A 23,684-nucleotide genomic window follows, 5' to 3' on the forward strand; every position below is an offset into this window, starting at 1 on the left:
CTGGCAGGGCAGGTGCACAACACGGACCACATCAACCAGAACCAACAAAGCATTCCACATAAAAGATGATACATAGTCGTGCGAACCGGACACGTAATATAAATGTTACTGGATTTAGCCCTAGAAAAGCCAGAGATTATACATAGAGTACTTATATGTCAAGTACCTTAAAGAGCAGAGACATGTTTCACAGTACTAATTACAGCTCAGGCAAACAATTGCCAAATCTCTTGATACTTACTTACAGCGCTGTTAGATTTAGTAATAAACCTTCACGTTGATATAAGAATATGTGTTGCTATGACTACTATGACAATTTACCCAGAACTCCAATAAATAAATATAACCATTTCAGTGAAACCTTAGGGACCTGCAAAATTACGGTTCTATTAAATTCCAGTAAGTGTACACAGAGAAGTAAAAATTTATGTCCCAAGGAATCACTTGCGATTTGTATGATATTGAGTGTCAGTAGCCGTATACTTAAATTGGTTTCTTCAAGGCTTTGATTTTTTTTCCCCCGAAAACGGGAGGACTCTGCTATTGTTAAAAGAATAACAGATATAATTAGATGTTTATAATCGGTGGCTTCCAGAGAGCCAACACTGTCATAAGATCAACATCTCACATTGTTAAATTTATCTCCCTAGACCAGACTACTTGCACTCACTCATAATTAGCGTGCTGGTGTGGTGCAGGGGGGGCATCGTAAAGCTTCTGCAAATTTTGCAATCTGATCGCCAAGCCCCCCCCCCCCCCCCCCCATGCTCTTAAAGACCCAAGAGGCCCAATTTCACCAGCCTCCGCATCACTGGAAGTCAGGGATAATGGCACCTTTTGGTTACCGTGTGAAGTTTTTTTCCAGCCAGGAGCTGTGGATCTTTGACAGGGAGCCGGATTAAACGGAACCCAGAGGAGAAGATCGCGTGATACCATCAGGTCACGAAATCACCTCTGCCATCTCACAACTAGGTTTTTTTTTTTTTCCCCTGAAACCATCTGGACGCGGAGATGCATTAATTACTGACACGCAATGCTCAGGCACCACTACAGAGAGGCCCGTGAGAGTTAGACGCAGACGGCCTGATACAGCAGGAAAGGAATAGCTTCACTCCAACATCCGTTTCAGGAGGTGACCTTGTCACTCTATCCCAGGTCACGACAAAAAAAAAAATCAGCCGGACTGTAATTCATTGATATAAAATCTTGCTGTACTGACGGCTACAAACGTTTGGGGAAGTATCGTTTTTCTGAAACAGTTTGGGGGAAGAGGCCAAAAAAACTCAACTCCTTCCATGAGTGTTCTGCAGTGCAAGCGCTTATTTTTCAGACGATCCACTAATCACGCCATTTTTTTGTTCCCGCTCACCGGCAGAAATTTCGAGGCTGTTTCATTTGTAAATTGACGCTCTATTAAGGCAGAGCGGGATTCGAGGGGAGGGGTTAGAACTACTGAGGTCATGGAAAGATACCCAAGGTGAGCGCAGATGGAATAGTGTCTAAACAGCAAGCAGCCGAATCACGGTTAGTGAACCAGATGTTAGCGAAAGAGCAGATCGATGAACCTGGCACACCGTGAAGGCCTTCGAGGAGTCCGGCCTGGCGAATTTGGTCCTGTGAAATATCTGACCTTATGGATGGCCAGAAAGGAGAGAAACAGGAGCTCGTCAAGTACAAATCAGCCATTACCCTGCTGTCTGGAAGGTGGTACAAGAGGCTGAGGGACATCTTCATCCACACAGCCATGTCCCTGCTGAACTCAGAACACCCACCAATAATATTCACCCACACCCCCCAATAACATGAACTGCACACCACCCCCACTTCATACGTATTTAAACATACTAATTTGTGTGTGCATGTGTTTACATATACAGGATAGAAACTGTCATTCTTCTTAACCGCAATCATAGATCATAGATGTCATATATACCAATTATTTATACCACACCATCTATACCATATATACCACTGTACAGGTCAGTGGCTGCTCATTCCTACTCCTAGAGATTTACCACCCTGAGGAGCTTAGGTGCAGCCTGACACACCTGATAGATGATCAGGTCCTTCAGTAGAATCTCAGTATCAGAGCCAGCTACACTGAAGCTAAGCTTTGCAGGGTGGTAGATCTCCAGGAGCAGGAAGGAGCAGCCTTGGTATAAATGTACATTTTCTATTTATTTATAGACATGAATATATTGTACTGTTTGTAGCAATTCTGTACTTTTGGCAGCTACCAAACTGCATTTGTTTGGCTGCGTACTTATACTGTGCAATGGTAATAAAGTTGAAACTAATCTAATCTAAGATGGTGCCCTCATTTGCTGGACCGGCATCCCTAAATGTGTTCACGTTCACGTTTGTCCAGTTAAACTCTTCCTCGCCCGGTTGAAATCACTTGGCCCACCCTCTCGGGCCGGGTTTGGGCACGAGGCAGATGTTTGCCCGTCTGTGGTTCCCAAATGTCAACATCACTCGGCCAACCTGAGAAACCGCTCTCCAAACACCACCTTCCCATCTGTCGGACGTCAACGGCGCCGAGCAATTACAGCTCACCGCCGCCGCTTTCCGTTTTGTTTCCATGACGACCGACGCTCCCGCGTCTCATTCTGCTCTTAATTTCACTTGTTTTGACCGGAGACACCTAAAGTGAGGAGCTATACGATTCATCCTTCCGCCGACCGCATGCATCCGTCTGAACATTGGACCGGAGCCACCTTCCGGAAACACGGAAAACAAAACGACGATGCCGGCTGCCAGCAGGCGCCCCTACCGATCACTAGGAGGTGCGTGCTGGCAGTGATGCTCGTGGCGACGTTGGTGGCGACACACTCCCACTCCCCGTGGTCCTCCTTGCTGAGGGATTTGAACTGTAAGCTGCCTCTCGGTAGGACGTTGTGCTTGCTCCGGCTGGGCTTCCCTACCTTCGCCAGAGAGAAGCCTCTTTAGTTGCCACATGTTTGTATGCAGGCAAAGGTCTTTGACACCCTGGCAGGGCTTGTGTGTATGTGTGTGTGTGTGGATTATGCATATATTACATTATGGGGACTAAATGTCCGCCACGATGTGATTAAAAACCAGTCATTTTGACGTTGTGAGTCCCCACAAAGATATAAGATATAATTACCGACCTGTGTGTGTGTGTTGGTGTGTGAGAGAGAGGCGAGTCCCTCTTCAATCTATCTAAAGTCAGCAACGTGCTAATGAGAACCTTCAAGGTCCTCAGGAACACCTTTATCGTCTCAGGGAAGTCAGTAAAATATTATTATATATGATTCAGTGTCATGCAGCATGCATGTCCATAATCGCTGCATCGTTAACATCATTATGGGGACCTTTGATGACATGTTGGCGATACAAACGGTGCACTTAATTGTCAAAAGGACAGCTTCTTTAAGGCCTTAATGAATTTAGGTCGGGGGGGCATACCTTCCTCCATGTGATATTTGGAAAGGGGTCTCCCTCAGCCTCACATGGGATGACCAGCTCTCTCCCAGCCTCCTGCCTATATTCCCCTCCAGGGACCACCGAGAATTTGGGGGGGTCCTATGGGTCAGTGGCGCGAGGGTCAGCGGCGTCATGACGACAGCAGAGGGTGCGACACGGGCGCGAATGGGAGGTAGTGCAGGTACCTTTAGCACCAGGGGGGCTGGGGGGGACTGTCCCATGGTACCCAGGACGTTGTAAGGCACACAGGTGTAGGTGCCGAGAGAATCCTCTGTCACCTCCGCCACGCGAATGCTCCCATCGTCCATTTGGCTCCAGCCGGGGTACTGTTGGAGAGAGAGGCGGGCAGTGACATACCGGCAGCCAATCAGAGGATTTCTCCCCTACCAGTCTGGCAAATCGCCGGGCAGTGTCTTACCTCAATTGCTCTGGGGACACCGACTGGCCTTGTTCTCTGATCCTCGCTTGAATGTCACTTTGGATGAAGGTGTCTGATAAATATTTATGTTAATTTATTTAGCAGACACTTTCATCCAAAGCGATGCACTTTTTTTTTTTGAGAAAAGAGGGCTCTGCTCAAGGGCATAATGGCGAAATCACTCTGGGACCACAGGATTTGAACCAGAAACCTTCTGATCACAGCATCCTAACCCAGGGAGCTTCACACCACACCCAGTTAATGCAAGTGGAGTCATTCAACCACTAAAGCACTGACAACCTTATTGGCACTCTGCTGACAGAAATTCATGGATTTAGAGCAGGAGAGTCCAACCTTATCCACAAAGGGCCTCTGTGTGTGCGGGTTTTCGTTGCAACTCCCTAATTATATTACTAATTAGAGGTCTGACTGGCTTAAGAGTCCTCGCACCTGGGTTTTAGCAGCTGACCTAAAGGTTATCCCCAAAACCTACATACACACCGGCCCATTGCATATAAGTTTGGACCCCTGGTTTAGAGAATACGTATCCAAGGAAACTAATGGATAAACAGAGTAGTGCTTCCCAGATGCTTCTCTTTTAAGCTTAATCTTCTTCTTTTGAAAGGAGACACCACGTAATGCAGGCCTCTGGGAACAGGCCCACGTTCTGCGTCGAGCCAAAAATCCCACACCATCTGGGTCTAGGGATATTTACATTTGTTCGTCGTTTGACACACTTCTGTCAAGACTCCCTATGATCATCCATGACCTGCTATGCCGAGTCATTTTTGACAACCCCCCCACCTGACTCACCTTCTCCACCCTCAGAGGAAGCCCATCTTTCTTCCACTTGACCGACGTCACGGGTGGGTTGGCGTCCACCGGGCAGCGGATGTATCCTGGCAGTCCAATCGCAACGTAGATGACCGATGGCATGTTCACAACTCGGGCAGGGTCTGGGGGCACAACTCCGAGTGTCATTATCACCAAATGCTGGCCCAACATCTTTTAGGGCCCTAAGTCACATGTGATTAATCTAATTCTCCTTTGTCCTCCCCCCATTCTAAAATTCTGATAAGACTGGGGGGGGGGAGGTCCTCTAGCCCCTAAGTAGCCACTTATGCCACCCTGATTTTGACTGAGATCCTGGTTCCAGACAACCAGCCAAGAGAAGCAGGGTCATCCGAACGTCCCGCTGTACATGTTTATTTATTAACCTTTGGTTAAACAAAAAACACACGTTGGAACAAGGAACCAGCAAATGTTCATTTGCTGGTTCCAACTTCCTTGCGTCAGAAACCATTCAGAGACTTTAAATATGGCAGGTAAAACTGTGAGCAAAAAGAGGCGATTCTAGGATTTTGTTAGGTGGCAGGCATATGAGGGGCCATATTTAATTAATTTACCAATGATATCTTTTGAATTGGCAGTGGGGGGGGGAGAGGCCTCCATGTAAGCAGCCTGTCGAGTTCCGAAATCAACCACAAGTGGGCCGCAGTAGGTAGCACGGTACCACAGAGGAGAACTCAAAATCTTTGGCAGCGAAGAGTCCTGTTTGACAGGTACATCCGGGGGGGGGGGGGGGGGGGGGGCTCACTCCCGGAAATTTTCTTATATGGCCGACCCCGCTGCGTGCAGTTCGGGCTCTTTTATGGTGGGGACCACACGATCCCTGGAAGAAGGTAACCTTGTCTAGACAGACTGGGGTGGCAACTGGGGTTTACTGTTAACCGGGGGGGGGGGGGGGGGGGGGGGGCTAGGGACACCCATCTAGGGCTTAATTTGTGGGTTTGACATAAGGAAGGAGGGCTTTGGGGTGGAGCTGGAAGGCTTGGCATAGGCTCCGTGCTGCATAGCTGATGCGCTTCTGCCAAGCGGGCCTGGGGTGGGGGGGTGGCAGAGGGGGGTTTCTGCAGAGAGGAATGACATCATCCCATACGCGGTCCCTGGAGGGAGCCCCTCTTCAAGTCAGTCAGCTTTTACACATGCTGCTTCTCAAAAGCATCAAGGAGCGGGTGCTGAAGTTTGGAGGGGGCAGTGGAAGGGAGGGGGGCTGCAGGCACATTTGGGAAGCATGGGAGGCCATCCCGCAACCCTCGGAACGTTGCATCTTCGGAAGACGAGAGCCCGTTTTAATTGAGATAGTCGCACCTGACATTTCAAAGGTCACGTCAAAAAAAAAAAAAAAAAATCTTAATGAAAACCTGTCTTTAAATATTCATGATACTTGTACAAATGGTTGCTGGTAAAAATATACGCGTTTTCCATTCCTGGAAGACTCAGCTGAGGCCAGACTGCTTGGCTCAAGGTCAGCGAGTCCACTGCGCTCCTCCTGGGATGGGGGGGGGGGTGGTGGGGGGGCTGGCGATGAGGATACATCCTCCTGCTGGCTGTGAGGGGGAGTCACCATGGATGCATGGGCTTCGCTCCGGCGCCCAGGGAGGTTGGAGCTCGCGACCGGAGTCTCCCGGCAATTACAGCAGGAAATTGGGTGCAAGATCCATTACTCTCACTTGCGTTCCTGCTCGCAGACTCTCACTGCCAAATCGCGCACTCTACGCAGTCACTAAGGCCGCCCTAATCCAGACAGAATGAACATGCGCTAGCCAGGGGCGTGGTCATACGGGCACTGGTCCTAGCTGAAAGCTGATTGGCCCAAAAGCATCTCCTCAGCTGTCACTCGCCGATTCAAAACATATAATTGGCTAATAATTAGATTGGTCCCTCTGTATGACTTTCAGCCCCTTTTATGCCACCACCTTCAAAATATCCTGGTGTCACCTCTGCGGTAGAATGACACACCGACCACCAGAGTTTTAAAGGCTTAAAAATGATAAGAGATTATCCACAGAAATGTCACTTTGAGTTCTGCGGTATTATTTCTGCTTCGGGGGCGGAGGTGCAGGTAGGGTAAGCCGGCGTAGCGGAAGTGGCGGAGCAGCGGGTGTCTGCGGGTGTCTGCAGGTGTGTGCGGGTTGTCTGCGGGTGTTTGCGGGTGTGCAGGTCCTCCTCACGGCGGGCACACTCACACTGCACCGTCAGGTGCGCAGACGCAGAGGGCGGGCGGCCAAGGCTGTTGCTGGGACTGCAGGTGTATTTCCCAGCATCCTCCGGTTTCACTTGGGAGATGATGAGGGAGCCGTCGATCAGAATCCTAACCTGCGCTTCAGATCACTGGAGTGGGGTGGTGGCGGTGTTGTTTGGGAGAGGGGGCAGTAGTGGGCAGTAGAGAGACAGAGCAAAAGGTTAGCAAGATGCACGGTGCCACAGAGAACTGTAAGGTGTGAGCACAGCTTGGAGAAACGCACAGGCATCGTAAGTGCCATCCTGCCAAAGGTCATTACAAGGGCACCAACTAAAAGGCGGCAATTCAAATACAATCATTTTCACAATCTGACAGAGACGCGTTCTAAGGCTGAGCTCATCTTTCTTGTGTTCAGCTACAACAAAGGGCCCTTTGTAAGCGAGGCGCCCATCGACGGCAGCGAGAAATTGTGCTAGTTTCCTTTTTTTTTGCCGTGTTGAATACACTGACTCCTCAGCCAAGGTCCCCGATTTCATGAACCTTCCTCATCTCCGCTGCTTCTCCGAGCATCTGACAAGGGGGGGGGGGGGGGGGGGGGGGGGTGGGGGGAACTCTGAAAGCTTGAGATGGTTGGATGCACACTGGGGTTTAATCGAGGAGGTGAGAACAGTTCAGGTGACTCCTTCTAAGCACTGACGGCCCTAGAGAAGAATGGGAGCAGGTCCTGAGCTAGACGGAAAACTGCAGCTGCAGAATACTTCACTGCACTAAAGAAAGAACAGTGGATGCAAAAATACTCCTCTGGGATTATGCAGCCTCATGACAATGACAGGGGTGTGGGTGCAATGACTTTTTTCCCCCCCAAGGTTTTAGGGGCTGGTGCATGTTGTTCTTCAGGAATACCACTAGAGGGCAGTATTGAGTTAAAAAAAACAACCCATATAATACGGGGCCCATAGCCATTCATAGGAAAGAATGTCTAGGCTGCTTAAACGCTACAGGTTCATACAAGGTTTTGACTAAGACCCACTCCGTGACATTGAGAAAGGACAGAAATAAATGAACAAAAACATTGTATACATTAACCGGAGCTTATTAACATTTGCAATTGCTCCATCTTCTTAAGAAGAAGGATTTCTAGTCTGAGTAATACTCCGGGCTGGGGTAACAGGAATGCTGGTTCAGCTTAAAACCACATTCGCAGCATTCCTGCATCCATGAGGCTAATAGCGAACCCCCTTCCTCTGTGGAGCGAGCACCTCCGCCGCTTTGTGGCCGGACTATCTGAAAGCGGGTCAGCGAGAACATCGGACATCTGCAGGTCCGCAGAAACGGCTCATTCGGCATTACAGCCACTGAGCCAGACACGGCTGCCCCAGACCCCGAGCGATTGCATCCTGAAATGTTTCTACGCTGTAAGACGGCACCGGGGAGAGGGCGGGGGGGGGGGGGGTTGGCGTGTGGTGCTGGGGATGGGGTGGGGAGGGCACATACAGGGACCTTTCTCCGCTTGAATCTGCCGGACACGCATGAGGGATCGCGCGGCCGCCGAGGGCAATGGAGGCGCGTAATCAGCGCCGACGAGGCGTGTGATGACACAAGAGCCATGCCATAAGATATTCTCGTCACGAGAGAAAAGAATTCGTTACAAGTGTGCGGAATATTGAATGCCGGGTAGGCCTGCAGCGAATCGAGCTACGGGAGTGGGGAGGTTCGACGTTTTGATTAAACAAATGCTTCTGAAGGTCGTCTTTTGATCATGACAAGGAGGCGTGCAGGACAAACTTGGGGAGCGTCTACTGCGACGTTCCACCTCGGAAAACCTCCTCGGAGTTCCTCATCACGCTGAGAGTGGGCAATCGCGCAAGTCACGACACTCCTCATTGATTCAGCTCATCCAATTAAGTGCTTCCGGGTTCTGGGTGGAACGAAACCCAGAGGGTTTTAAATTGGGTCTAAGTTAAAAATAAATAAATAAATAAATAAAAAATTCGAAAGTACATGTCAAAGAGAAAGTAAAGAGGAAGCGGCTTTGTTCTGTGATGGTTTCATCATCCCAGGAGGCAGTTGGGGTGACCAGCCAAGTTTTTTTGTACATTTAATTGGCGGCGGTGCTGGTGGTTGGGGGGAGGTGATGATGTGCAAAAATGTAAAAAAAAAAAAATAAAAAAATGAGGCCGTTTTTAATATGAGGCAACCTCACACAGGACCCGAGTGCCTTGCTTTTCGCATGTTCTCTGGGTCAGAGTCTGCACGCACATGAATCTGTGCCACTTGTTTATAAATAAAAAGTCACCTCCACCACCCAGCAATGAGGGGGATTCCGCATGCCTCTCAGCGTGGGGGCTTTACTCTGCCCAGTCCCGTGACCCGCGCATCTCGCCGAAGGAAAACAAACTAGGAATCTTTGCTTGGATGTGGTGGACTCCAGAAAGTGATCGTATTGTGACACGTGCCAGGGCTGCTGAGAGCAGCCACAGTTTTAGAGGAGTCTCCACATCACTTCCGTAACAGAAGTACATTATGTATCGAGTTATATGTCGTCGCTGTGCGGGGGTGGGGGTGGGGGGGGGACGCAGAAATCCGGGGACGAGCAGAAAGGACGGCCCCGATTCCTCACTGCAAGGCTGCCGAAATTCATTCCCTGTGGTAAATTGTGATTTAAAAAATAAAAGGCTAGAGCCCCCCCCCCCGCTGGTAAAAGCATGCTACGGCAGGCCAGCTAGCGGGCACATGCAGCGGGAATCGAATTAATCGCGGGGAGCACAGAGTCGCCGCCCGACTCTGCAGAAGCCTGGGTTTGTTCAGTCTGCCCCTGACCAGCGTTGGGACAAAAAAAAAAAAAACAAAACAAAAAAAATAGAATAATCCACGGCTGGCTGAACAGCAGCCAGACGATGTGCTCTTGGACGTGACCTTGGCCCACAAACCAAGGACGCGCTCAGGGACAGTGCTAGCCTGGCCTTGCCGGTTTAGTTCCACTCTAACAAGTGACGTCATCTCTTCATGTGAAGGGAGGTGTAATTTGAGCAGCTCCACTCCCCCTTGAAGGCCAGACAAGGTCAAAAATATACCACACAGATATGTACGCTTTTTACACCAAAGAATCGTTAATCCAATCGGGTTTGGATTAATAAAAATCCGACAAATCATTTTCACGATACACACCGCATAAAAGCCAAGAGAGAACACGGATAAATACAAGCATCCACATTAACATGCAAGAGACTCTTAAACCACACGACGCTCGATAGCTTAGGATTAACGAGCAAAAAAACGATGGATGGTCTGAGGATGACAGTGAGGAATGGCACGATAATGAACCCGATCATAACTTTACTTCTTGAAGAAGACGTTATCTTTCTCCCAAAACCAGGTGTAGGTCAGGTTGCCTGGATACGCTTCTGCTTGGCAGGTGAAGAATGCATCCTGGGATATGTTGACTGTTATGTTTTCTGGTGGGGATACAATAAATGGTGGCCCTGTAAAACAGACAAAAAGCAAGCGTTAACAGATATGTGAGTGAATAAATGACCTAAAGAGGACTGAAGTGTTTTCTAACTTATAGCTAGGAAATTTACGTACTGCTTATCTTCTAACGTAAGTGAAAAAATATCTCCTCCTATTATGAGTTTCGACATGATTATTAAAAGATCACATAGAACATTAACGCTTCATAAACGGGAAAAGCACACCAACAATAATGAATTGTAAAAATATTAAGTTGCAGTACACTTTCTACACCACCGGGGGCAGTGCTGTCCATGGCAGGCTTCCCACGGGCACCACTTTACCTCCCACCTAATGATGTCACAACGAGTTAGCTGCGGCGCTGCCTCGAGAGGTATACATAGAAAGTTTACCAGGCCTGGAGTCTCCTTCACCTGCTGGAGCATGTGGCTGTCTGCTAAGAAGCTACAACTTAATAACACAAATTCAGGGGGAAAAAAAGGAACAAAAAAATTCCTGTCATTCAGAGGTCCACAGCAGCCACAAGTGCAAGATAAGGAGACTCCGAAGGGCTCTTGACGAGTGGGAGAAAAGCGAGTGCTTATTTGGCGCTGAATTGGATCTGCAAGCTGGGAGTTTATTCTGCGTTTTGTCCACAGGAAGCACGGCTCAAGCTGTCCAGGTTTAGCCTCCTGGTGACATTAACCTCTGTTGAAACAGGACAGGAATTCCGCTCATAGTGTGAATGAATTCAGACTTCAGGGGAATCATTAGTAAGGGGATCTATAAACATACTCATAAACACAGTTAACAGACCATTCACTGGGTGCTTGCACGAGCCTGGGCCAACAGGGGCTGGAGCCCCCAACAAATGTGAACAGGCCCCCGAATGATTTGTTTCACTCGGATGTCTTAATGAGGTCTCTGTCAGATCGAGAGTTCTTTATATTGCGGCAGTCCTGGTCCGGGACTGCATTTCCCAAAACCTTCGTAGTGCTACGATCCTCGTTACTTCAGAGAGGGCAGGGCAGTCAAACGAGGCTAGTGGTGCATTTCGTTGAACAGGGGAAGCAAACTTAAGTTGGGGGAGGAGGGATCAGACGCGTAATTTTACTACCTGGTTATGCCTAGTCAGGATCTAACAAATTTCGAACTGGGTTCAAACCCGTGATTTGACTATGTGGCTACATGCCTCGGGTGGATCCACGGAGAAATTAGGTCTCTGGGCTTAAGCCCCGGAAGTCTTAGGATCCTGTGAAGGCAGGCTTGCTCAGGTCCGTCACTGCTTGTCCAGTAGTCCCCAAACCCTCAGCTCTTACTCAGGTAACACAGCACAGGTGGGTACAGGTTAAAACCCGGGTGCCGTGTCCGGAGTTCTGTGCAAATCACAGGGTGGTGAGCGGGTGACTACCTCCGCTGACCGCTGTGTAACTTTAGCCAGATGGAGCTCCAAGTGGGAACCCAGCAGGGAAGGGGGGCATGTAAGTCTATGATGGAGAGGCGGGATGGAGTTCACTGTAATGGGCACTAATCAGGTGGCTGATTCCAAACCCCACCCCTTACACCGCCTCGGACTAATTAAGCATGAAATGCCATTTCGACAGGCAGTCTGGGAGTGAAGGGTGCACAGGGAGAACGGGTTCAGAGGAAGAAGCTTCTAGAAACAAGGAAGCAGGGGGAGAAATCAGAAGAGGGAGGGCGATGGGGAGAGATGCCTCACTGTGGACCCGCTGTAGCCAATGCAAGGGCAGTATTTCCCTCTTCTGTGAGTGTTATGTACCCTGAGGTGAGTTAATCGCCCATTTTTTTTGAAAAACAGCCATGAACTGTGCAAGGTGGCCATTAGCTGGAGCCTCGCAACTGAGCTTGTTATCTGTATAGCGGCATGATCAATTCCCAAAGAGTCAGACCGCGTTTAAAAGAAGGATTAATAGTGTACGTAGGCGAATGTGTAGGTAGGTAAGTCAGCGTAATATATTGGCTGCTAGGAAGGTACTACTCTGGTGCAACAAGCCCATGTAAATGCACCAGGTTTAACAAACATGCACCAATCAAACACAAATACAGCACATAATAAATCCAACACAATGTAACAAAGATAACACAAAAAATATACCGTATATAATGGTACAAACAGAACAATGACCAGTAAGCTGTATTTGGTTTTAAAAAAATGTCTGTGGGCTCGGAAATTTAATGAAAGCTCTTCATTGGATTACATGAGGACATAGAGGGTTTTGATTTGCAATACTGCAGCATAAGACGAGGAAGTCTGGAAATCTCAAATATAACATAAAACGGACAGAGAGAGTTTTGGAAATTTCTTCTTCAATCCGGAGTCAAGCCACCAGGGGCAGGAAGCATGGAAGAGGAAGGAGACCCAAAAATGCTTCTCTGTGAGCTAAAACAGTAGTGCTCCAGGAACGGATGGGCACAGCTGTTTATAACTGGAGTGAGCTTTGCATTCATCCTTTCTTCCGCCATCGTCCTGAGATGTTTAGGGACAGCATTGTATATAATATTATAGTATAGTATATATAGCACAGATGCTCAGACGCAAGAGCAACTTCTTCTCAGCATTTATAGTCAACTTTTTGTATATGTATATTGTATATATTGCATGTATATTGCATGAATGTCATTATTCACCATTCTGTTTCTTGTTATTCATTCGTATATGTTGCTTACGTCTGTAGGGTGGTAAGCAAGCAAAAAATTACATTCTTTCTTGCACTTGTACAAATGACAACAAAGTTTTTCAACTGTTGAATCTTTTAACCCGTTTGAATGCATGGGGGGGTCAACCAAGAGGAAAGACGGGGGCTGGTTTATTGTTTCTGGGGCCGCACTCAAAAAGCCACTCGCCCACCCCAAATGTTGTAAAAATTAAATCAATTGCTAGCAAGTAGAGTCAGAAGATCATAGTTAGCTAGCTGGGTAGCAGAAAATGCTGCTTCAGGATCTTCTAAATAAGGAGTGTGTCTAATTAATATTTAGTGTAGTGCCTATTTGTGGCCAACTGGGGGCCCCTGCAAGTGTATGGTGTAAGTGGTGGTAACCTCTGGCTCTGCAGATGGACATGGCCCCCCCAGGCAGACCTCTCAACATGTGTCATCTCCCTCCATCACGAGCGACCACCGACTTCCATACCCACAGCTGCTGGGGAAGGTCCGCATCCTCCACCCCCCACCCCAAGGGGATATCCTGACTGGTGACTCGGCCCATCTCACTCTCCAAACCGCTACACTATCCCCAGGCTCCAGCGGGCCAGTCAGTTAGCATCAACCCATAAACAATAACCGAACAAGCGTGTAGAGACTGCCGGGGCGAGTCACCTTGGACAAGCAGACGTGTGGTGTGGACGGCCTCTCCCTGCACACTGTAAGCCCGGCACGTGTAGGCTCCTCGGTCCTCCCGGTTGACCGACAGCACCGTCAGGCTCCCATCGCTCACCTGTGGACCAAATGATACAAAATAAAACTATGAAAAACGTAAATGTCAGTCAAGGCCACTAAGACATCCTTATGCCTTTACAATGTTGACGTGAGTTTAACGTACGTATGTACGTTGAAGCAGGTGTGCATGAATATTCACACATTCTTCAGTAGAATTAGACTTACCCTACTTTAAATACTAACATTGTGAAACTGAAATAACCTTCATGTAGCAGGAGAAAGGCTTGCAAATGACTATCGTCCCACAGACAGATGTGCAGTCAAAGTCATTCATGGCATCATATCCTTCCAGATTAAACCCTGGCTGGTCAAAGCTCTGATACGTCGCAAGCAGGCAAACATTTCATTGTACTTGCACTTGTACAAAGGACAACAAAGCTTTTGAATTGTTAACCCTTTTGAGTGCATGAGCGGGGGGGGTTAGTAGCTGGTTAGTAGAACATGCTGCTTCAGCATCTCCTAATAAGGAACATGTCTAATTTATATTTAGTGTAGTGCCTGTTTGTGGCTACATCAATATGGGACAACCGAGGGTCTCTGGGTGTTGCAAGTGTCCAGCTGACATCACAGCAAACCGGATACATGTAACGGCCAGAGATGGCCAATCGTGATTGGAGCTGGGTGCCGATTTTAAGCCTGTCAGCCAGTATTATCAGATTTCAGGGGCTAGGAGTTTGACGGCAGGAACAACAGACCATTGTCTGTCTGTGCTGGACAGAATGAAGCGTTATCGAACAGCAGCATCCATCAAAGGGCTGTCCACCACCTTCCCGCATAACAATCCCTTCATTGATGACTTTATACGATTATCCCAGCCACTAAGCGTTCCAGCTCTCAAGAATCACTAAGGATGACCTCAGAGACAGGTGATGGTGAAAAATTTAAGAGGACAGCCAACAGCGATTCAACCGGCCTTTTTGCCACATGCTGCTCTGCGTGTTTAAACGTAAGGAACAAAGACACCCTTGGGGCAAAAGGGCGATTGTTTACTTTGTGTTTTTCACCTATTTACTTTAGCAGGTGTTTTATACCCCAAAGCAATTCAGCTGGATGTTTGCCCAAGTGCCCAACTGAGTCTCCCCTCCAGGGTCATTCGCCCTGATAACCATGTGCCCCAAACATCAGATCTGTAACAGGTTGGTCATCTTGGAAAGTGAAATGACAGCGTCCCAAGTCACGACGATCAAAAGCTGAGAACAGCGTCGCACTCCACAGGACCGTAGTCAAAATTTTATTCTGGAGAGGGATGTCCCCCTTGGTGCTTTTCGCCAGACAGGGGCCCGAAGCAAATTTCGAGGGGGAGGTTCAAATTTATGACTTTAGTAACTGGCTAAGTGTCTGATAGGCACGGGGCGGCAGGGGTCGAGGTTGTTCCCGAGAAGCTCATTTCACGCCGTCAGGGAAGGTGGCGCTGGTAGACAGGTGGTAATCGGCCTGGGGAGAACACAGGGCAGCTGCTTGCCAGCACTGCATTTTAAGCTGACGGGCGGCTGACATCCATTTAAATAATTGATTCCGTTTCCGCAGCTCGTCTTTCCAGTTACGGCGAGCCAGGTGTGTGTAACAGCGCAGGAACCATGATCCATGGCTGTCTGGCTTTCCTGTCCTGCAGGACCCTGTTTGTATCATCACTGTGTTATACCTCCTTAACTGGCAGGAAGAGTATTCTTACCTCAAACTGTGCTTCCAAAAAACTAACCAATGGTGTTTTGCTTTCTGAGCTGCCGCAAAAGTAAACTGCTCGTTATGAAAAGAAGCATGACGATGGTTTTGGGACGACAGCGATCTAGAAATTCAGCCAAACCGACTGAGGGCTGTGTGGTATTTTCCAAAGGTGTGACCATGACAGGGGGAGGCTTTCGTTGTTTAAATAATTCAGCCTTACTTGGAGCAGGGGGTGGGTTACTCACAGGCAAACGAATGTCCCAGCACGATGAGGTGGATACCGGCCAGTAAGGAAGATCCCAGAAAGCTTTCTGCCTATCAAAATGGCACATTAGCACCAGGGGTGTATACATGGGGTGGGGCCAGATCCCCCCTGGAAGCTGATTGGGCCCCAGGGTACTCCCAGCCTCTTCAATTACAAAACATATCATTGGTTAGTGATAAGGTTAGTGCTTCTCTATAAATCATTGGTCATCTAATGCCCCTCACCTTAAGAAACAAATACTAGAATCACCCCTCATTTGCACCAATTGGTCCTCCGACTGATTGGCCGATTGACACATCCCCTTAGAGCGGCCCACGCAGAATTTTCGAGACTCCCCATCCCTCTGACACTCCCACCCACAGACCCAGCACTACTGTGTCCCCCCACCTCTCTGTGCCCCTCTCCCATACATGTGTGTGGTCCAGTGACATATGAGTGGTAACAATCTAATGAAGCAGGCAATTTGGCGTTGAAGCTCCCAGAATAGACAACAGTAAAATGGGCTGTAGCATGAGCTCAGTTCCTGAATGCCAGGGTGGGAAGCATTTATCCGGTGTGGTGACAGCAGATTATCACAGATTCCATAAAACACTGGTGCTGCACGTGAGGGCAAGGCGGCTGTCGGGCAGCAGGGGAGTTTAACGGCATAAAGGGAAAAAAAACACCGTAAACCTTTCAGCTTTGCCGGGCCGCTGGACTTTATCGGGCCTTGTAAATAGCCAGCAACGCAGCCTCGTCAATATCCCCCCCGCCCCCCACCCGCGCGTACGACCTGCTCGGGAACCCGTGCCGGGACTAGCTGCCGCAAGCACGGTGGGGTAGAAAACAGACACATGAGAAAGAGAAAGAAAAAAATAACCAAGGCGGAAAGAGCACATGAGTTGTTGAATCGATAGCGTGCAATGGATAATTGAGCTGTCACTCTCTGGAAACAGAGCGCATCATCTGGCGATTACTGATGGGCGTGGCCCGTTTACGAAGAGCACACCGGCATTACTGATGGGCGTGGCCCGTTTACAAAGAGCACACTGTCATTACTAATGGGTGTGGCCTGTTTACGAAGAGCCCACTGGCATTACTGATGGGTGCGGCCCCTTTACGAAGAGCACACCGGCATTACTGATGGGCGTGGCCCGTTTACAAAGAGCACACTGTCATTACTAATAGGTGTGGCCTGTTTACGAAGAGCCCACTGGCATTACTGATGGGTGCGGCCCATTTACGAAGAGCACACCGGCATTACTGATGGGCGTGGCCCGTTCACGAAGAGCTCACTGGCATTACTGATGGGCGTAGCCCGTTTACGAAGTGCTCACTGGAATTACTGATGGGCGTGGCCCATTTACGAAGAGCATACCCACATTATTGATGGGTGTGGCCCATTTACGAAGAGCTCACCGGCATTCCTGATGGGCGTGACCCGTTTACGAAGAGCACACCCACATTACTGATGGGTGTGGTCCGTTTGCGAAGAGCACACCGACGTTTTGACACTGTGTCCTTCTGCAACCCCCCAACCTCCCCTCCTAAAGGGCTGCCCCATCCTTCCTGGTGAAGTCCGTGGCCTTCCTCGCTCATCCTTTGACCTCGTTTACCGGGAAGGGGTTGAGGGGTGGGGTAACAAGCCTGCTTTCCCGTGGCTCACTAACGAGCCCCCCGCTCCAAAACTTCCACACAGGCCACTTCCCGCCTTTAATTGCAGTGGTTCTGACCCGGCGCTTTACCCCCGTGTCCAATTTCTACCGAAGAACCACAACGACGAGCACATCCCGCCCACGTCTAATTAACAAGTGATAAATGATTCGCTGCAGAGTCGATCTTAAAGACGCCTTGCAAAAAAAATACAAATTTTTTACTGGTTCAGCACTGGGAAAAGATCAATCAAAGAGATGGGCAGATCACCACAGTCCAGCAATTATTTAGATGTGCGCCAGAGATGTTAATTTAATCAATACATGTGAAAGTTTTCAGATTAAGCCAGCGGAGCTAGAAATGGCTGAATCATCTCTACATTCCATCACAGACAAAGCCCCCAAACTGGAAGACAGTAACTGCAGTGCGAGGATTGATTACACTAACCAGGCAAATTACTGGATAAAGTCAAGTGGATACATATAAGTCAACACAGTTACAATATTTACTCATGCAAACCTGCTAATCTGCAGCCTGCCCAAAGCATCGGGCGATTCGCAGACAGAATCATGGTATTGCGATAAAAGTTTCTGTCTTATTATCTTAGTTGTCTGATGTAATTTCCAAGCTTTTGCGGGCTAAAGATTGCTGTTGGACTGGCGATCTATGTGGTTAGCAGTGATGTCATTCACAACTGCAGTCTTTTCAGTTATGCAAATCACTTTTCTATGCTAATCACTTTAGACTGACATAATAATAATAATTTTATATATATATATATATAATACACACACACACACACACACACACACACATATACATACATATACAGGGGCAGCATGGTGGTACAGTGGTTAGCACTGTTGCCTCACACCTATGGGACCCGGGTAGAGTCTCCGCCTGGGTCACATGTGTGTGAGTTTGCATGTTCTCCCCATGTCATCGTGGGGTTTTCTCTGGGTACTCCGGTTTCCCCCCACAGTCCAAAAACATGCTGAGGCTAATTGGAGTACCTAAATTGCTCGTAGGAATGCGTGTGTGAGTGAATGGTGTGTGAGTGTGCCCTGTGATGGGCTGGCCCCCGATCCTGGGTTGTTCCTCGTGCCCATTGCTTCCGGGATAGGCTCCGGACCCCCCGCGACTCAGTAGGATAGGCGGTTTGGAAAATGGATGGATGGATGGATGCATATATATATACAGTGGCAAGAAAAAGTATGTGAACCATGGTGTTCTGCATTAATTTGTCATAAAATGTGATCTGATCATCTAAATCAAAGGTATTGACAAACATAACGTGGGTATAATAATAACGCAAACAAATTCTGATCTTCCACTCCCCCTTTTGCAGTGGCCAAGTCAGAGCCCAGACCTCAACCCAGCAGAGATGCTAAGGAGTGGCTTGAAGAGAGTCACACACACGAAGAATATGACAGAGCTAAAGCAGGTCTGCTAGGAAGAAAGGGCCAGAATTCCTCCTAAACAATGTGCAGGCCTGATCCACAGCTGCAGAAAGTGCCTGGTTGAGGTTATTGCTGCCAAGGGGGGGGTTAGGGTTAGGGTTTGGGGGGGGGGTTAGAAGATTAGTAATAATAATAGTTTTGTTTTGTAGAATGTGAGTAGATTATACATCTCAGACAATAACAAAAAGGATATTGATGAACATCTTGGTGTTGACTCATGGTGACCTTGTGAAGGGGGGGGGGTGCAAGTACACCGCAGCAACACAGAGAATCAGGGGTCTCACAGACTGGCACAGCAGGAGCGGCAGCTGTATCTAAGTACGGTCAGGTGGGGGGAGGGGGACACGCACGTCTCCTTTCCTGCATGCGTCAGTTGTGTGCTCGCCGTCATGCAGCCGTGGTGTGTGTGTGCTTGCGTGTTGGGTGGGGGGGTGTCTCCTCTAAAGCTACTCAGTTCAAAGGAGCCTCAGATCCACAAAGTGTCTACACCTCAGACAAGACATGAGAAACAGAGAACCCGACTTAAACACCCCGCTCTTCTCTGACAATTCCCCCCGGAGTCTTCCGGAGGACCGTCCCAGCTGCCTGCCGCCTCTTGCGGCGCTACCTACGGGTGTGTTTGCATTCCCCCCCCCCCACCCCCCCAGAACCCCAAGGATCCGCAAATGAGTGGATTAACACCTCACGCAGCCCCACTCACCTCTCCGACACCCGGTTCCGTTGTTCCCTGTCAACCAACACGCGCAATTAAGTGAATGACGCTACACTGCGGCGATGTGCACTCAGGGATATCCCCCAAGCATTAAAAACACACACACTTGCTAATGTGTGTGCAACACATCTAATCTATGCATTACAGTTAATTAGCAAGTGACCTTTAATGCATCCTGTTCCCGATTGAGTGCCTCTACACGACTGTAAGGCTAAGAGTGTCCGGGGAACACAGTGGGTGAAACTCAGGATCGGTGAACGTTTAGTCACATGGGGCTGGATTTAATGCTAGGCAATATTTACAGGGTGATGTACTGATCAGTGAGGGCAGACCTACCTTGTATTTCCTACTCTCAGCGAGGAGCTCGCCCTCTCTCAGCCAGCTGACCACAGGCTTGGGGTTCCCGAAGGCAGTGCAGGTTAGGGTGATGCTGCCCCCTTCCTTGGCCTCCACATATTGCGGGGGCGTGTCTGTGAAAGTGGGCGGAGCTGTAGAAATCAAGAGAAAGGGAAAACAGTTCAGGCATGTATCTCCCTCCCCATAAAATTTGGTCAACGACTGCTTGGCACAAAGTGCCATATATCTGACGCTGCTCTCCACAGCCGCGGCTGGTTTTTCCCCAATCATCCATTTGTCCACTCGCACACTCGTGTGGCCAGATCAGCGTGCAGAATGAAGGGCTGTACCAGCTTGAGATGAGTGCTGGGCCGATTCTATGATTTATTTTCTGAAGGGGGGGTTGGGGGGTGGCATCAGACAAGCCATAGGTTGTAAAGGTGCACCAACTTTATCATTAGCCAACGATGTTCTGAATCGGTGAGTGACAGGGGAGCAGTCACTTTGGGGGCCAATCACCATTCAGCTGAAGCAAATGCACCTTTGACCCCGCCCCTGTATACACGCCAAGATGAACGCTTGAAAACACCACATATTTAGCTAATTATCAACTATACACAAATGTATGTAGATAATTATTCTGCCATGCCAGCAAATACCAGATTTCTAGCTTCTTACCCCATGGCATCCATCTGCAATCCACCCCCCCCCCACCCCCCCAAGCTCAATACCAACCCTCTGTCATTAATCCTGCCTGTATAGTATACAGGTACCAACATTTATGACCACTCAGTACATGAGCACTGTCTGCTAGTGACTTCATCACATCTTATGAGCTTGCAGCAGGTGATCACCCCCCCCCCCCCCCCCAACCCCCCACCAGAGCATTTCCGGCAGGGAGTTTTCCATCTCCCAGCTCATGGTTTAATATCTGTACCAGGAACACTCCCATTACTCCCCCCCCCCCCAACACACAAAAACCTTGTGTCCACTTTCATAATACATGGAATTGCGGCAGAACCAATTCTAATATTTTATATGGTGGGGAGCAAAAGGATACCTGTAACTGAAGTAAAAGGGCTAACCTTATTAATATCTAATGATATGTTTCAAATTAGCGAGTGACAGGGCAGGGGGCATTCTGAGGGCCAATCAGCTTTCAGCTGGGGCCAGTACGCCTAAGGCCACGCCCCCTGGACGAGCCAGCCTGCTGTAGCGATGTGTTCATGACCTGGCAAAAAGCCCTCCTCTCCACCAACTGCCGAAGCTGGTCATAATTTCAGATATTTGGGAACTGCGCTCTAAATAGCTCAGCCGTGCCGATACATGGCAGGAATTCCGAACACGCAAAAGCAGACACTCCTGCAGTTTGTTTGGTTGCTTACATTCAAGGTTTCTGTTTTAGCTGAGAAGCACATCTTTTCTATCTGATTCTGTCTCATAAAAGGCTAAAGGTCGGTGTTCATCCCATGGTCAGTGACGCTTGACCCCACAGGGGTTCACAGTAGCTGTTCCCTGAACTGTAACACGTGTCACGCCAATGAAGGTTAAAAAAAAAAAAACAGACCAATCATTTCCTTATTAGGGTCTCTACAGTATCCATGCTTCGTAACTGAGAGAAAATACCACCATCTGGAATTTCCCATGGTACCCCGCTGTCGTCTCCGCTCTGTGGCTAAACAGTTGGAGAACTCGCCGGATTACTGGCAGAAATATCAGCATGATGTTGTGTCTGTAATGCTGCAGTCAGAGAACTCGTGGAGGGAAAAAGAATAGAGCATCCCATCTTTGTCTTGATATATTATGTTTAGAACCGACAGATGTCATGACAGAAGACAGCACCACACACACATACACATACAGGTTTGTAATTATATCTTTGTGGGGACTCTCCATTCATTTCTATGGGGAAAAATCTAATCATGACCTTAACCCAAAGACAACACGAGACTTGGCATTCTGTTCCTACTGTATTTGATTGCAGTCACAGATCTTTCTGAGGACCCAAAAAATGGTACCCACAACGTCAAAAAAAAATCAGGTTATTACATTGTGGGGGACATTTGGTCTCCACAAAGTAATATAAACCTAATCTGCACACACACACACACACACACACACACACACACACACACACACAAACATTGCACCTTGACCTGTTTAATGTCAGCATGCCAGAAGTTGGTGAGGAATCCGGTTGACATTAGCCTGCTACAGTTCTCCTACAGCAAAAGTACCTGGCAATGTTAGGACCGAGGCACCGTTGAAAACCACTGTATTGTAACATTTCTTACGTATTTTAATCCGTTATACAAATGCACACAAATGATTATTGTACCGTTGTTTTAACATGCTGCAATGATCAATATATTATACAACACAAGAGAAAATGAGGTAACAACAGCAGAATAAGTGGAAAGGCTACGAAAGCGTGCAGCTCTGTAGTCACGCGAAGAAAGGGATATTATTATTCCGCAATGCATTTCTTTATTTCCTCATATTTTTAGCTAGTTTAGTGGACATTCTCACAGAAGTGATATTACTTATTAATATCAATGTAAATTTTTTATGCTGGCATTGTACTGGTTACTTGAATGCTGGAGACGAGAGCTTTTACCGAACATCAAACTCTGCGGTTTTGTATCTCCTCCTCCATTGTCTTGTGGCTTTTATTCGCTTTTCAGCTTTATTATTGTTTTCCGTTACTGTTGTTTGACAGTCAGTCAGAGTTTTTGTTATTCGCTCTGAGGCAATTATGACCGGAAGAATCCTGTATATAAACAAACTGAAATTAGCTGAATCGAATATTAATTACATCATCAATATAAGATGGTATGATTCTGCTGTTGATTCCACCCAGCTTAGAATTAGTCCAGTGTCGTCATGCAGTAGCACTGGCGATGTCTGCGCTGTGTAATGTATGGTAAATAAGCACTTAAGCACATTTCAATTTTTCAATTTCCCCTGAGTTTTAAGAGGGAGAAACGGTTTCCTCATCAAAAACGGCATGATTTGTCACTCCAGGTTAACAGAAAAAAAATGGTCACAGAGCTGTTTAATTACGACAGCTTTCCGCGGCAAACCGTAAAAACGCGAGCGGGGAGGATTTACAGCTGTGCTTGGAGAGAAGTTATTACCTGCCCCCCCAATTAAGATTTGTCTTTAGCAGCTCACCAAAGGGCACGTCCCCCCATCTCGCTGAAGGCCGCCATTAGCATAATCATCGCTCGCGCTCTCGTTTCCACGCCAACGCTCGTTTATATTCCACATCTAAATTAAATAAACAGAAAGTGATGGAGCCATTAATGAAGTCACGCATGACGGCGCCTGACTGCATATTCTCCGAGCTGCCCCGCGTTAAAGATGCGCGTGAGCGTGGGGGAGGGGGGTTGGTGACTTTGTAACACGAGTTTGCCCCAACATGGGCTTTAATCAAACCCCTGAGGACACCCCTGTCTAGCAGTAATAAAGAGGGACATCCAAAAGCATGCAAATAGACAAATAGCACTCAATACTGTATTTGGAACCTCTTCAGGTGGTTTGTGGGGACATTAATGGCCACCATTGCAAATTCGTGTCCTAGAAAGCTAACTGTGAACTGATTTCATATTCGCCCAATCGCATTGTATTGTACACTGTTAATACCACACTAATACTCCATTACTCTGGTGTCCATTTGCTTCCTTGTCCCCATTGTACACATTTATTACTCATTCTTGCTGCACTGTTTCGTCCTCCACTCGTCTTTTGCTCCTCTTCTGTTTGTCCCCGAGGCAACCGACTCCTACCCTGCGTGCTTAAGTCTAAGAAACTAGAGTT

At 48.2% G+C, this 23,684-nt stretch overlaps 1 protein-coding gene across 1 annotated transcript in view; it reads right to left on the reverse strand.

Moving 5' to 3' along the window:
- Nucleotides 1-23,684, reverse strand: part of igsf9bb (immunoglobulin superfamily, member 9Bb) — a 115,110-nt gene that overhangs the window by 35,037 nt on the left and 56,389 nt on the right. Inside the window, 9 exon segments of the mRNA XM_048983887.1 lie at nucleotides 2,774-2,924; nucleotides 3,430-3,546; nucleotides 3,633-3,773; nucleotides 4,679-4,821; nucleotides 6,895-7,020; nucleotides 7,023-7,039; nucleotides 10,231-10,372; nucleotides 13,676-13,793; nucleotides 19,866-20,017. Of these exon segments, the coding sequence (XP_048839844.1) occupies nucleotides 2,774-2,924; nucleotides 3,430-3,546; nucleotides 3,633-3,773; nucleotides 4,679-4,821; nucleotides 6,895-7,020; nucleotides 7,023-7,039; nucleotides 10,231-10,372; nucleotides 13,676-13,793; nucleotides 19,866-20,017 (1,107 nt within the window).

This window comes from Brienomyrus brachyistius, chromosome 18 (genome assembly GCF_023856365.1).
Source record: "Brienomyrus brachyistius isolate T26 chromosome 18, BBRACH_0.4, whole genome shotgun sequence".
Classification (NCBI taxonomy): Eukaryota; Metazoa; Chordata; class Actinopteri; order Osteoglossiformes; family Mormyridae; genus Brienomyrus; species Brienomyrus brachyistius.